This window comes from Leuciscus leuciscus, assembly GCF_965113295.1.
Source record: "Leuciscus leuciscus genome assembly, chromosome: 9".
Taxonomy (NCBI): domain Eukaryota; kingdom Metazoa; phylum Chordata; class Actinopteri; order Cypriniformes; family Leuciscidae; genus Leuciscus; species Leuciscus leuciscus.
Window position 1 is genome coordinate 11,984,994 of NC_138733.1, and position 15,229 is coordinate 12,000,222.

The 15,229-nt window shown below is 37.1% G+C and overlaps 2 protein-coding genes across 3 annotated transcripts; both read left to right on the top strand.

Moving 5' to 3' along the window:
- The first annotated feature begins 5,847 nt into the window (after nt 1-5,847).
- On the top strand, nt 5,848-9,176 carry LOC309507086 (E3 ubiquitin/ISG15 ligase TRIM25-like). Its single transcript, XM_082181201.1, has 6 exons — nt 5,848-6,423; nt 6,571-6,666; nt 7,099-7,332; nt 7,443-7,596; nt 7,702-7,761; nt 7,976-9,176. The coding sequence occupies exons 1-6, from the start codon at nt 5,863-5,865 to the stop codon at nt 8,506-8,508; spliced, it is 1,638 nt and encodes a 545-aa protein (XP_082037327.1). The 5' UTR covers nt 5,848-5,862; the 3' UTR covers nt 8,509-9,176.
- A 416-nt stretch (nt 9,177-9,592) lies between these two features.
- On the top strand, nt 9,593-14,731 carry LOC309507102 (uncharacterized protein). 2 transcript variants are annotated; one of them, XR_014209016.1, is made up of 4 exons: nt 9,593-9,735; nt 10,273-10,469; nt 11,186-13,575; nt 13,613-14,731. XR_014209016.1 is itself a non-coding variant. In XM_082181233.1 (3 exons), exons 2-3 carry the CDS (start codon nt 10,385-10,387, stop codon nt 12,226-12,228), a joined length of 1,128 nt encoding a protein of 375 aa, XP_082037359.1. In that variant the 5' UTR covers nt 9,593-9,735; nt 10,273-10,384; the 3' UTR covers nt 12,229-14,731. The 2 variants fall into 2 exon arrangements, 1 of the variants encoding a protein (XP_082037359.1); XM_082181233.1 differs by having other exon boundaries at nt 11,186-14,731.
- The last annotated feature ends 498 nt before the right edge of the window (nt 14,732-15,229 follow it).

Genomic DNA, 15,229 nt, shown 5'->3' on the forward strand with positions numbered 1-15,229 from the left:
CAATTTCTGTCGAGGTAAGGACTTCATATATCCAATGACTGACTTTATCATGTTGTCTGCTTTAAAAAAAAGAAAATCGCGTGCAAAATGTATTTGTGTGTGTGTGTGTGTGTTTGTGTGTGTGTTCAGAGTTTCTAATCCTGTAACTTGTAACTTTGTACTACATTGCTAAACAATTATTTTTGTATTTTGTTGTCTAATGAAAACTTAAGTGAGTTACTATACTGAATTGAAATACTCGATTACATACCTCAAAACTATACTTTTTACGCTTTATACGATTTCGAAGATTGTTTAAAAATACAAACCTATTTCTGTGGTGATCATGACTAATAAGACTATTCTGGATAAATACAAGTTAAACTCTATTGACAGCATATACAACAGCATTTACAGCCTGCAGTTGATCAGCAGAGAACAGAATTTATTTTAAAAATGTAAACATTGTGATTAAAATTGTGATTAGGCTTCTCTCAAACTATTTTTTGGTTGTACTTGGACTTTGTACAATCTTGTCAGTATCCATACTTTCACTTAAGTAAAAAACAAAAAGTTCCCGGTGTTAGTTCTAGTAAAAGTAAAAGGTAGTTAGTAAAAGGAGGGAACATCAGGGGGCTTGCCGGAGATCTCCAAGGAAAAGGTTGGTATGCAAACTCAATCAGTTCATAACAGTCACTTATGTGACCCACGACCTGTGAGCAGTAAAATATAAGCGGGAGAATGTTATCATTGCAAAGTGGTCAGGCTAATGTCTTGTGTTTATTCCACAATACTTATGGATAAGCTGTTTGATTTATAAATATTAGAATATTTTCAAATGTCACTTACCCTGCTGTGCATGAACATAGCTGTTCCTCAATTTGTGTGTTTCCCATTTGAATGGTCAGCGTATGAGGCGGCTGCTGCTTGCGCTGGGACCTACAGTATAGGCTTTAGCTTCAATTTTGATGAAATTATTCCTAATCGGTTGCATATTATGTCGTGGATATATCCCTCGAATGCCTACTGCAGTCCCCTTTGTCTTGCTCTCTCAGATTTTCACCTGTTCGCCAAAAATGGCTAATTAGCTCCTTGGGAATGTCTGAAACCGGTGCATACATACTGTAATAGACGTGCCAGGCGCAAAAGCTTGTCAGGTGTAGCAACAGTAACTTAGGAGGACGGGGCTTAGTGAAGGGTCAATAGATGCGACATGAAGGCCCAATCCCAATTCTATTTTATACCCCTTCGCCTACCCCTAACCCTTACCCCTTGAAACAGAGTGGCAAGGCGTAGGGGTGAAAATATTCCCCTAAGAAATGGGACACCACTACTACACCGTTACATGTCATTATACATCGTCGCTAGCGCCTACGTCACAGGAGATGCGCCAATGTTTATCACAAACTTCCAAGATGCCGTCGTCAGCTGTAGTCTTGCGTGAGTTACAGCTATTTTTGTATTTTTCTTCTGAAGTTTGCAGAAAAAAACGGAGATGACGATATCTTCAACACCACGGTGGACGCGAATTCGCCTCATTCGCGCGTCCACTTCGCTTCAAACTTTTGCTTTTTACACGCGTCATATTGTTAACGAACTTTAACGATTTTTTTGCAACCGTTTCTTTGAAGAACATGACCGTAAATATGAACACAAGATTTAATGTGACAAAGAAAATGATTAGTGGCAGTCATGTTGCCTCTGTAGCTGGTGTATGCAGGTACATTTCTCATACCCCTTCGTTTGAAGTGTGGTCCCGAAAAATCTTCGTTTCAAGGGCTATCTGGCCCTTCCCCTTACCCCTACCACTCCAACCAAAAGAGAATTGAGACAGCCCTACTCCTTCACGTGCACACGCAAAACGGAGGGGTAGGGGTAGGGCCAAGGGGTAGGGCCAAGGGGTGAATTGGGATTGGCCCGAAGTCACTTCCAAAGGACCAATGAACATGTCTGACCAATTTCATGGAATGTGAAAACGAATCTCATTGGCAGAATAAATTACATTTAAATTAAACTAGGCATCAGCGCAATTCAATTGGTTTGATAATATCAAGGGAAAATAGAATGAAGTGAACTCCAAAAAATAAGTACTTTTTGACTATAAATAAAATTGTAAGGAGTAAAAAGTACTTTTTTTTCTTAAAAAAATGTAATCAAGTAAAAGTAAAAGTATTGATTTTTAATTGTACTCAAGTAAAGTAAAAATCCCCCAAAATAATACTTAAGTACAGTAATCAAGTAAAATTACTCAAGTATTTTACACCTCTGCTAAACAGTCAGTCAGAAAATGATTCGCGCTAGGGCTGGGCGATATGGCCTAAAAAAAAAAATCCCTGATTTTTTTCACAAAAAATCAGATTTACAATTTAAATCGATTTTTTTTCTTCCCCTACTTAAAATCAATCTGCAGATGACAAAGAAATTGTTCAAAACAATTTTTAACTTTTATTTTGTTTTGATTTTCCCTTCTGGGATTTGATTTGGATTTTCCCCTTGGGGTTAAAGTGCAATCAGAAACAACAAGCTAAAAAGACAAGATGGCAGGCCCTGCCTTTGTAAACAGTGAAAATGTAACATAACATAACGTAACATAACATGAAATGGGTGGATTGGGATTGGTGGGGAACGTGAAAAAAAAAAAATTACATCACAATAAAGTGTATTGTGATTGTCAAAACATTTGGTAACTAAACAGAATTTTATTAAGTTTAGTGACAACACAATGTTTACATGGTACCGGTATGTTTACTGGTATGCTACTGTTTTTATTATTGCTTTCACAATTTCAATTCAATTATTGTGATTTGATTCTGATCTTGATTCAATATCGATTCCTTTGGATAAATACTAGGTACAGTAGATACATGTTAATTTAAAGCCCTGTCAGCTGGTATTATTATTAAAGGTTAAAAATAACATCTCAAATTAAATATTATGCGTTTTTTTATAATAACAAGTTCAACATTATAATATTTTAATGATATAGGTAAAAATATAATAAATATCAAGTCAAGTCAAGTTTATTTGTATAGCGCTTTTCACAATACAGATTGTATCAAAGCAGCTTCACAGTATATCAAGAATATGTAAATATGTAATATAGTTATCATATTTAGCAAAATACTACTCTCTACAGCAATTATTTTAAAGTCCAACTAACGTGCTATGGTCATTAAATGGCTTTTGGTAAAAGTAACTTTACGTGACGTATTGTCCGTTATTATAGACCTCTTTCCGCAGTTGAAAAACAGATTGATCGATTTTATTTCATTTCGGTAAGTTGAACTGTATCTTTCAAATGACCTATTTATCATTCTTGTTTATTTAGCCTACTATTAACTAGTAATAAAGAGTAACAGATGATCGGTTCACGTGCCGCTTGAACTCTGTCAGCGATCTGTCAAGCGCCAAAACGGTGTTTATTGTTTGAATTTCGTAATTAAATCGACAGAATCTGAGAGCTGAGAATTTGTTTCATAGCAATAGTAACCTTCTCTGTCTTGTCTGTTGGTGTCAGTGTCCTCTTTGCTTCGCGACTTTTCTCTGCATGAGAAAATGGATGTGTGGCGTGAGAGCGTTTAAAAAGTGACGATTGCGTGAGTCTCACGGTGAATTCGTGAGAGTTGGCAGCTCTGCGGATTCAGTTTGTAAGACTGTAGGCTGTTTTTTGGCGGGTGTGTTTGTGCTGCCGCGGTCTTGCCGTGTTGTTTGTGTATCTCTATGCCAAACACGCGGGGGAAGAGCTGAGCCCGTTCGGAGCTACGGGAGCCCAGAGGGGAGCGTCGGCGAATGTTAAAGAGAAAAACGATTTTCATTCAAAAAAATCGACGTAAACTGCACATTCGAATTAATCGATAAAATCGATTTATCGCCCAGCCCTAATTCGCGCAAACATAAACGTATTTTGGAAGTTTAAGTGGCGCCTTTTCTTCATAAATAAAACCCATCCGCTGTGTTTTCAGTGGCTCTGATGTCAGTGAAGACTACTATGTCCATTCTTACATCCCAAAACAGAACACCTACATTTCTTAGGAGACATATACCGGCTGTCGTTGAAACAATGGCGATGGTGTACAGATCACCGAGGGCGGGGTAACCACAGTGTCAATCAAACCATGTCGGTGGGGCTTGCGCAATTCTACGTCACAGTGAGAGCAATCTTAGAACAGCTCATTCTGAGACAGTGCTTATGATTTATTGAGATTGTAAAAAAAACACTGGGTGGATTTTTATCATTCTAGGGTGGTTTTGCTCACACACTGCCAACACACATTTATGTTCAAACACCATGTAAAATTTTATTTTGCATAATAGGTGCCCTTTAAGATAATGACACACGTCCTCTTCCAGGCAGATTCGTAACATCTTTAGTTGATTATATCTTCTTAATTATTGCCCTGATGGTCAAAATGGGGATTTTCAATTCTTTAGCTATTCTCTTACAGCCACTTTCTATTTTGTGAAGTTTAACAATATTTCGCTGCACATCAGAACTATGTTCTTTGGTTTTACTCATTGTGATGGATGATTAAGGGAATTTGGCCTTTGTGTTTCCTCATATTTAAACTCCTATGAAACAAGTCATAGCTGGACAATTTCATGTTCCTAGTCACCCCGGTGTGCTAAAAAAGGTAAATATTAATGGGAATATACTTCAGAGATATTTTTATTCATAAAAAATTCTAGGGGTATGAATAATTGTGGCCAACGTGTTTTGGAGAAAAACATTTATTTCATAATGTGATTTCCCCCCCCCACTTTCAATTCTTTTACTTCAATGAAAGGTTAGATTTTTGCCAATTTTTTGAATGAAAGATCAAAAGGATAAACGATGCAGATTTATTTTTTACAGCCATTTTTGATCATATTTACCAGGGGTATGATTAATTCTGAGCACGACTGTATAATTGTGTCTTAGTCTAGAGCTAAAATATTTTTGTAAATGTATAAGTTTACTAATAAGTTCAAATTCAATAATGTTCAGCAGTCGATAATATGGGGAAAATAAACATTTTATTTATCTTTCTCTCTTTATCTTACATACAGAACACACAGCCATTTTGTTTACGTGCTGAGAACCAGGAAGAAACCTGGAAGAAACGTTATTTGAATTCAAGAGAAATTAAACTTGCTTCTCCCCAACAAGTGATTAAACCTCTGTAATAGATCAACACCGCTGCTCTTCGTGTCAAAGCTGTAAAGCAAATCATATTTGAGTTGTATTTCTGTCGAGGTAAGGACTTCAAGATCCAAAGATTATGACTTTTTCATATAGTCGGCTTTTAAAAAGAAATCGCGTGCAATTAACGTTATATATTTGTGTGTGTGTGTGTGTGTACAGAGTTTCTACTCCTGTAAGATTAACTTGTAAGTTTGCCTAACAGGCCTGGTGAAACAATTTTGCTTTGTACTTCTTGCTAAACGATTATTTTTGGATTTTGTTGTCTATTGAAAACGTAAGAAAGTTACTATTGAATTGAAGTAACTTACTAGACGATTACAGACCTCAAAACTATACGTTTTACTCTTTACGATTTCGATTATTGTTTAAAAATACAAAACTATTTATGTGATGATCATGACCAAAAATACTATTCTGGGCTACATATAAGTTAAGTTCAGACAAGTTAAGACAGCATATACAACAGAACAGTTGATCAGCAGAGAACAGAATTTATTTCCCCAGTTAAAAAAAACAAAACAAAAAAAACCATTGTGATTAGGCTTCTCTCAAACTTGTTTTTTTTTTTGTTAGATACTTGGACTTTGTAAAATCTTGACAGTATTCATATTTTCACTGGAGCATTTGACAAATAACGTTTATTTTCTTGGCAAAACAGCCCTTATTACAGAAGCTGAGAATCTGTTCATCTTGGGTGCGAAATGTCTGAATCTGCAGTGAGTCCGTATGTGGATCAGTTCAGCTGTCCAGTCTGTTTGGATCCTCTGAAGGAGCCGGTGACGATTCCCTGTGGACACAGTTACTGTATGAGCTGTATTACTGACTGCTGGGGCCAGAAGGAGCAGGGGCCGCCGTACCGCTGTCCCCAATGCAGAGAGAGCTTCAGTCAGAGACCTCTACTGAAGAAGAACACTCTGATAGCTGAGATGATGGAGACGCTGCAGAAGACGTCCCTACAAACGGCTGCTGTGGAGTGTGATGTTTGCACTACAGAGAAGAACAGAGCTGTAAAGTCCTGTCTGCAGTGCTTGGCCTCCTTCTGTCAAACTCACCTGCAGCTTCACTATCAATCTCCTGCGTTTATGAAGCACAAACTAGTCGAAGCTTCCAGACACATTCAGGAGAACATCTGTCTCAGTCATGGGAAACTACTGGAGATTTACTGTCAGGATGATCAGTATTGTATTTGTTGTTTGTGTGTTACTGACAATCATAAAAAACACAATGTGGTGTCTGTGGATTCAGAATGGACTAGTAAAAAGGTAATCAGTGCTTATCATTTCAGGTAGTTTTTTTTTTTTTTTTTGAGTTGATCATTTTAGTCAAAGGTATTTATTTATTTATTTAAATGACCAATTTAAATTACTGAGATACTAACCTACTTACTTATTTTATGTGAACATCCTCAGAAAGAGTTAAAGGAGATAAAGGTGTCGTGTCAGAAGCTGATCCAGGAGCGAGAGAGAGGTCAGCAGGAACTCAGTGAAGCTGTGAAGTCTTTTAAAGTGAGTACCAGAAGATGACAGTGATGTTTACAGCGCTTGTAAAAGTGACGTATTATTACAGTATCTACGGTATCTATATTATAACTATTACTACGGAGAATCTTAAGCAACATTTGCAGCCGAAAAACAAGAGCGAAAACACCCTCATACAAACAACAACAAAATATGTGCAAATGTTTCCTGATTTATGTAGTTTTTGCGGTAACGTCACTTTCATTTATTTGTAGTTTTATCATTTATGTTTGCAAATAACCGGAAAACTAATCCGGTATAAACATTTTAGTTTTACCAGTTCATTTGTCTGATAGAATGCATAATCACTGTCTGGATTTTGAAAAGATTTATGATAATGGAGTAATTTACTTGAAATTAGTCTCATAAATACAGGCTGTTGTTCCTGTCTGCATGATCAGATCTTTGTGTCTCTGACAGAGTTCAGCGCTAGAGACCATGGAGGACATTGAGAAGGTCTTCACTGAGCTCATCTGCTCTCTTGAGAAGAAACGCTCTGAGATTAAAGAGCAGATCAGAGCTCAGGAGAAGACTGAGATAGATCGAGCAGAGGAACTTCACAAACATCTGGATCAAGAGCTGACAGAACTCAGAAAAACACAAGCAGAGATTGACAAACTTCTGATTTCTGATCATCAGATCCAGTGTCTGAAGGTAATGAAATTCCTTTTATCAGTATATAATTTTTTTTCTATTCTTAATGTTTCACATTTTTACATTGTCTCTTTTACATAACAAGCAGTGCTGTATTTGCCTCATTTCAGAGCTATCAGTCTGTGTGTGTTTTACCCACATTTGAAGACGTTCCCAGCTTCACTCAACACACTCATCTGTCTTTTAAAGACATTTCAGTCTCAGCGTTTAAGGAAGTTTTGGAGGACGTCTATCATCAGCAAACAGCCAGAATATCCCGAGAAGGTTTTTTGTTTTTCTTTTTTAATCAAAAAAAGGTATTGATTAATTCACAAAATGTTTGATTTCATATAAAAATTAAGCAGTCGATTGTGTTTTTTACCCCTTTAGTCTCAAATGTCCATGTCTCTGAGTCTCCAGAACCTGAAACTCCAAATGGATTTTTGCAGTGTAAGTTGAGTTTTATTTATATATATTGTTCTCTCACACAATTGCTGAATTTTAGTTCCTAATAGTTATTAACTGTTTCTATTATCTGTTGAAAAATATTAAATAATGAATCTACTTATTGTTATCAGTATCTATTAAAATGTGACATCGTGAGGGGAAAGTATGGATGGCAGGACTTTATTTGAATATCTATTTGTCCCTCCGTCTTCATCAGATTTCTGTCAACTGCAACTGGATCCAAACACATCACACAAAAACCTCATCCTGTCAGAAGAGAACAGAAAAGCATCATATTCATCTAAAGCTCAGCAGTATCCTGATCATCCAGAGAGATTTGATGGATATTACCATGTCCTGTGTCGAGAGGGTTTGTGCGGTCGCTGTTACTGGGAGGTCGAGTGCAGTGGGAACGACTGGTCTGTAGCAGTTTCCTACATAGGAATTAGTCGTAAAGGAAAAAGTAATGACTGCAGACTAGGGTTTAATAACAAGTCTTGGAGACTGACCCACTGTAACCAGAATTTTTATGTCAGACATGATAATGAGCAAGTCTCAATCCCTGCTGTCTCCTCCTCTAGAGTAGGAGTGTATCTGGATCACAGAGCAGGAACTCTGTCCTTCTACAGCGTCTCTGACACAATGACTCTCCTTCACAGAGTCCAGACCACTTTCACTGAACCCTTATACCCTGCGTTTGGGGTTAGTACAGGTTCTTCTGTCAGGATCATAGAGCAGAGGAGAATTTAGATCAGTGATGAAATGTCCTAAAATGTCCTAAATTGTTTACAGTTAAAGGTATAGATATACTCAAAGCATTGATGGTTTTCTGCGTCACGTCTTCACGTTCCTGTCAACTCTTTACTATCCTGTAGGCTACGATACGATACAAGACGATTGCAGTTCATCATAAAAGCCACAAGGTGTCCATTTTAGCTTGCAAAGTCCTTTAGTGTTTCACAAAAGTTTTAATTATGTAATAGTAATGTAAAACCTACTGGCATTTACAATTAGCCAATTAGCCAACTATACAATAGCAAAGTCACAGCAGTAAAATGTACGAATTCTGTCAAGAAAAATGTCTTTTAGAGCGGTCAAAGTGCTCACATTGCATTAGATTAAACAAGTTTTAAAGCGTTAATAAATTGACCTAATTTGGCATTATCTGAGGCATTCGCTGTAATTTCTAAAGGCTGTTCCATTTTTTGGTGAATTTTTATAAATTTTGGGGAATGCTGTATTCAAGTGAGACAAATAAAGAGCAACTCTGCCCCATGTGTTTACATGTATCACTGCAAAGTCCAAGTGAGATGTCAAACTCAACTGTGCTCTTTAATACCAGGATAATGCAACACAATGTTATTGCTTTTTATTATATCTTTAAGTGTTTGTATTTCACTTGCAGTTTAAGGTGTGTGTGTGTGTGTGTGTGTGTGTGTGTGTGTGTGTAGCATATATATTGGAACTTGCCTGGATGTCATTTTATGCCAATTGTCTGTTCACAGTATACTTTACATGAAAGCAATGTGTAAAAATGTATATGCACGTGTGAATGTTCTGTTTACATGTCACACATTGCTACAAAAATAAAAGTACTATATGGGGCGTACATGAAAATGTGCATATTCTTTTTCTGTGTACTGAAGCATTAACTTTTCCCCAATTAACTTTTAACTACAACTGAAATCATCTTAAAAGCTCAGTGTGATACACAATAGCTTTCAGATAGACAAAACTGACATTCCACAAATCTCTTCATTTTTGGTGGCATTGGCAGAATACATATTTCCAGTAGGTGGCAGCAATGCACTAAAGTGTTTTCGAGTTTGCCATTCAAATCCAGAAGAACAAGAGGATGCGCATGCGCAGAGAGAAACTCGAGAGATGATGCGAGTGTAGAAGTATGAAACGCATTATGTTCTTTGGTTTATTAATAATTAGAGTGTAATGTGTTTGCAGAGAGTTCTTCAGAGACGAGTGAGTGTATATTTCTGTGTGATAAAGAAGATTTTATTTTATGGTTTAATGTTAAACACTTTCTTTTCTAATGTAAGAATTAATGTTTGTGTTGCGTTAATGTACATTGTTTGAACTGTAAATTAAATGTAGAATTAGATGTAGCCATTAATCTTGATTAGCCTCCATTCAATCTATATAAATAGACATTCTCTTTAAAAAATATATAATTTTATTTTCATTTCACCTGTAACTTGTTTTTTAGTCAAGCTTTCTGAGTTCACAAGTCGTTGTACACTAGATTACTTTTGGTTTTGTGACGAATTTCTTATGTTCGTCTATTGTCGTTTTGGAAAAATGCGTCTGCTTAATGCAATGTAATGTAAATGTAACTCTGTTGTTAGGTTTCTAATTATTAATTGAATAACATGTGCCGTTTCATGCTTATAAAAGCCCTGGTTACATAAGCAAAACCTTCCTATAGAGCTGTTTTTTATGCGACTAATATATAACTCTAAAACTCTATTATTATTTTTATTTCTTTTTTTTATTTGTCAGATCTGGTGCCCCTCCCAACACATCACCAATAAAAACTGGGAATATTCCCATCATCCTACAAAGAGAAGGAAAACTCCAGATGTTAAAGCTTAGTTTGGTGTGACTGTTAAAGATGGCGTTTGTTGAAGTAGAGATTGAGGACACGAGTGATCCAGAACCATCCAGAATCGACCATGAAGATACCGAGGAACAAACAGGTTGGTGTCCATTCTTGAAGGTAACAAAACAGATGTTGAGTCCGTGAAATAAGCAGTATATGAATGGTAAATGATACAGAAAATTAGGGATGTTCGATATATCGGCCACCATATAGGTTTCGACAGAAATATTTTGATTTTTAATGTTATCGTTTATGTATATATTAAAGCCGATAAATAATTGATCATTTCCTTCAGCTGAGACACTTCAGATGTGCAATGTTCGCCATGATGGTTTTGAATTGTTTGAAATATGATTGGCATCACTGTGAAAAGAAAAAATACAGTAAATGCAACATGTGCAGCGCAAGTCTGTCATATAGGCTACATAAAATTATAATGAAAACATTATAATTGTGTGCTTGTGACATGGATTTCATGGTAATACTTTTTAAACCAGGCTCTCAAAAATTATATAAAGACTTAGAATTATCGGCCAACATATCAGGTATCGGCCTTCATATATAAAGAATTATCGGTTATCGGTATCGGCTACATTTTTCATATTGGTGCATCCCTGCAGAAAATGCATCTGAATGATCATATCATTGTATAGCAATTGTCATCCATGATTTAATTGCATTGACAAGATAATGACAGAACGAACCTTTGACACATCAAAGATCTGAAACTTGATACACACAGACATAAATCTGATCTCTGTTGATTTCTGCTGTTAAATCAGGGTTCACTTGAACTTAATATGTTTATTTTAGATTGGATGGAAGTGAAAGAGCAAAGACGAGAACTGAATGAAGCGGAGGAGGAACATTGTAACTTGAAAAAGCTGCACACGTGCTCTAGATGTGGAAAGAGCTTCAGACATAAATCATCTCTCAGGAATCATCTGTCCGTTCACTCTGGAAAAAAGCCCTTCGACTGTGATCAGTGTGGTAAAGGTTTTAGCTCATTGTCACATCTCAACAAACACCTAAAAATTCATTCAGACGAGAGGCCTTACTTGTGTGCCGTTTGTGGAAAGAGTTTTTCACGGCTGGACAGTTGTAAACAGCACCGGAAAATACACAATGATGTGAGAGATCATGTGTGTTTGGAGTGTGGGAAGAGCTTTACTACGGTTGGCCAGTTGAAACAACACCAAATTATTCATACTGGAGAAAGACCTTACAAGTGCTCATATTGTGATAAGAGTTTCACTCAGTCTGGAAACCTGAAATCCCACGAGCGAGTTCATACTGGAGAGAAGCCGTACCACTGCACTCAGTGTGAGAAGAGCTTCAAAGATGCAACCGGTCTCAAAAATCATCTGCACCTTCACTCTGGACAAATGCCATTCAACTGTGAGCATTGTGGTAAAGATTTTAATTCATCATCAAATCTGAAAAACCACCTGAAAGTCCATACGAATGAGAGGCCTTACGTGTGTTCCTTCTGTGGCAAGAGTTTTTCACTGCAGGAAAGTTGTAAACTGCACGAGAAAATACACACCGGTGTGAGAGATCAAGTGTGTTGTGAGTGTGGGAAGAGTTTCGTTACGCCTGGCCAACTGAAACGCCACCAGAGGATTCATACTGGAGAAAGACCTTACAAGTGTTCATACTGTGACAAGAGTTTCTCTCTGTCTGCACACCTGAAGTCACACGAGCGACTTCACACCGGAGAGAAGCCGTACCACTGCACTCAGTGTGGAGAGAGGTTTAGACATTCAAACTCTGTAGCTAATCATATGAAAAAGCATTTTCCACAAAGCGAGTTTCACAGTGAGCAAAATTCATCCATCCGGTTAGTTAGTTTGTAGTGCTTTATTGACACGAATAATATTGTACATTTGTATTGCCGAAGTAATTGCAGTGTTTTTGCAGACAGTTTAAACAGTGCACAATGTAGAATAGTGCAGAACAACATGCAGAAAAACAAAACTGATGAATATAAAGTAAGTAGCATTAGTCACCATGAAATCAAAATGTATAATTCTTATATTTATGGAATATTGTAGTATTTATTATTAATTATTTATTTGTGCACATCATTACTTTAGTTTAAGGGGTAGTTCACCCAAAAATGAAAATAATTTATTATGATTTGATGGTATTGTATATCTTTTTTTCCATACTATGGAAGTCATTGGGGCTCATCAACTGTTTAGTGACCCATATTCTTCAAAATATCTTCTTTTGTGTTCAGCAGAAGAAAGACATTCATACAGAGTTGGAACAACTTGAGGGCGAGTAAATGATGACAGAATTTTCATTTTTGGGTGAACTATCAATTTAAATTCATGTCATGTGTTATAATCTTGAATCAAAGTAACTTCCCCTCCCTATTGCAGTGACATCTCTTCTCTGATGATGCGTGAGGGCGGGGTAACCTGTCACTCACATGAGATCGACCAATAGAGGGTATGCATTGACGTCACTTTCCCGCAGGAACACGCCTCCTCAGCCGGAAGAGCTGCTGCGTAACTGGATTTAATAGGGGAAACTGCGAAAACGCGAGTAAAACAAACGATTATCAGTTTAAACTAAAGGTCGGACTTGATATAGTGTTCTTTACAACTTACCGAAGATCCAGTGATCCGTGGATATTGACATGCAGTCAGGAATCGTGTTTCCTGACATTTATATTGATCAATTTCGACGTCGGGGAATTTCATAAAGCAAATTAGCCTGTGAACGCTTTATATAAATACAATATAGGTAGGTTTAAATCCATGTGATCACTTATATCAATGTTATAAATAACATCATATCGTCCAGCCTTAAAACTTGTATAGTTTTTTGTCAGTGTTTATTTAAAAACATCCAATTATGCAGAATACACGATGATAAATATTTAATTGATGAGTTGTCAATTCATTATATAACTGTACAATATACAGTATAGGGTATGATTTTACCCCTAAATTCAGCATTTTGATAGCCTGGTTAAAACCAGACCATTCTCAGTAGTAACTGAGTTATGGTCTGGCAAAGCTTCATTAATAACTCATTTCCAAAGGGGCGTCACCAACGGATGTCGCTCAAATGCCTCTGGGCACATTTGGATAGAGCTAAAACCAATCAGAACGATCGTCATCTTGTAAAGCCATATGCTGCGTCCCAATTCGCCTAAGTTACACTACGCCATAAAAGTATGTACTCTTTTTGTGAAGAAAAGGTATTTACTTTTGAATGTGTAGCAAGAGAGTAGGCAAGCTTTGGGACATACTACTTCGTCATCTTTATCGGACGGATCTGTCGTGTGCATCCTGTCACGTAAACTGCCCTGTCAATCATCTTCTCACAGTTAAAATCCTCTATTAAATCTAATTTAATTTCCTACCGTTTCGGAGAGAAATGTAGTAGCACGTTCATCTGCCAGCGGGTCTTTCATGGAGACGGTCCTCATGTGTTTGCAATTTTAATATAATAATCGTCGCTCAAATGCCTCTGGGCGCAATTGGATAGACCTAAAACCAATCAGAGCGATCGTCATCGTGTAAAGCCTGCCCCAACGTTTCTGATTGGTGCTGCGATTTCGAGGGATTAGAAATGGGCTTGAATGGGCTCTTTGCCAGACTACTTGCAGAGCAAATCTAAATTTGCCGGAAGTTGTCTGGGTTTTCCCAGGCTAGCATTTTGACACAGAATGATAACTGCAAATCCACCTTTCGCTGCCTGAAGTCCAGTTGTTTCTGTGAATTGCTGAAATCCATTTGCTTCTCTTTTCTGGAGCTTTCGCCAGTCTGTAAAAATAAACCTCAGATTTCTTGTCAAATGTAGTTGTACAGTCAAGCGCAAAGCTCTTTCCCGTTTAAGATTCGTTTTATGTGTTTTTCGCCGCATTCACGCTGAAAACAAATCCTGCCGCTCAGTCTTTCTGCCACTCAAGTGTGTGTAACCACAGTCACTCTGGGCCACGGTGACATCACACGCATAACCTCTATAGCAAACCACAACCATCCAATCAATCAAGTCCCGCCCTATTTTATTCTTGTTCGAGAAGCCGTTTCACTCCGATATACGTCACAATAGGAAAGAAAGGCGATTGAAATTTCTGTTTCATGCTGACTTCAGAGACTTGAACAAGTTAAAGTCATTAAAACTAATTTAAATGAAATGTAAACAACTTTAATCTTACATTTATGTATTTTTATTTTTATGATAGCCACCTCATAAAGACATGGACAAAGAGTACGACAGTTTGAAACGATTCTCTCAATTTGAGTTATTGACTTTGTTTAGACAGATCTATAGATTTCTCTGCAACATAAACGTTGTCTATAGTCTCTGAATGATGGCAAAAATAAAATTACACTGACATCTCTGATTATGTGTGATTTTAATTAATGTGTTTGTCCATTATAGTGTTTTAAGAGACAGTAATAGATTTCGTTTCACAAGGCATGATCCTGTAGTTTGTCTCAGCCTGTTGACATAGTGCATTGTCCTTATAATGTGCCAATTTACAGAAGATCTACAGACGTCACCGTAATGAAACTAGGGAACTACTGGAATGAAAGAAGAGGCTTTTCAGCAGTTCTGTTTCTGCCAGACTATTGACAAGAATGAAACAAGCCTTTCAGCATGAGCGTGAGAGATCACAGCTTCACATTAACCAGCTCCAGAGTTTAATAAGTTCTAATGTAATGAAACGCATTATGTGTCATGAGGCCTTTAATGAAAGGAGGTTTAGTGAAATGAGGGAAACTGGGTTTTCCGTTTCGGAATGGGAGGAATCTCAAACCCGAGAAAGCAGGGTAAGTCAAGCCCGTTTCTGAAAGAGAGGTAACTTATACTTAGAGGTCTGTTACCATGGTG

What these genes read in the sequence shown, in the direction of transcription:
- LOC309507102 (XM_082181233.1), top strand. Translation starts at nt 10,385, where the DNA reads ATGGCGTTTGTTGAAGTAGAGATTGAGGACACGAGTGATCCAGAACCA. An exon ending in AGATACCGAGGAACAAACAG is followed by an intron (nt 10,470 to 11,185) that starts GTTGGTGTCCAT and finishes TGTTTATTTTAG; the next exon opens with ATTGGATGGAAGTGAAAGAG.
- LOC309507086 (XM_082181201.1), top strand. Translation starts at nt 5,863, where the DNA reads ATGTCTGAATCTGCAGTGAGTCCGTATGTGGATCAGTTCAGCTGTCCA. An exon ending in ATCAGATCCAGTGTCTGAAG is followed by an intron (nt 7,333 to 7,442) that starts GTAATGAAATTC and finishes GCCTCATTTCAG; the next exon opens with AGCTATCAGTCTGTGTGTGT. An exon ending in TCCAAATGGATTTTTGCAGT is followed by an intron (nt 7,762 to 7,975) that starts GTAAGTTGAGTT and finishes CGTCTTCATCAG; the next exon opens with ATTTCTGTCAACTGCAACTG.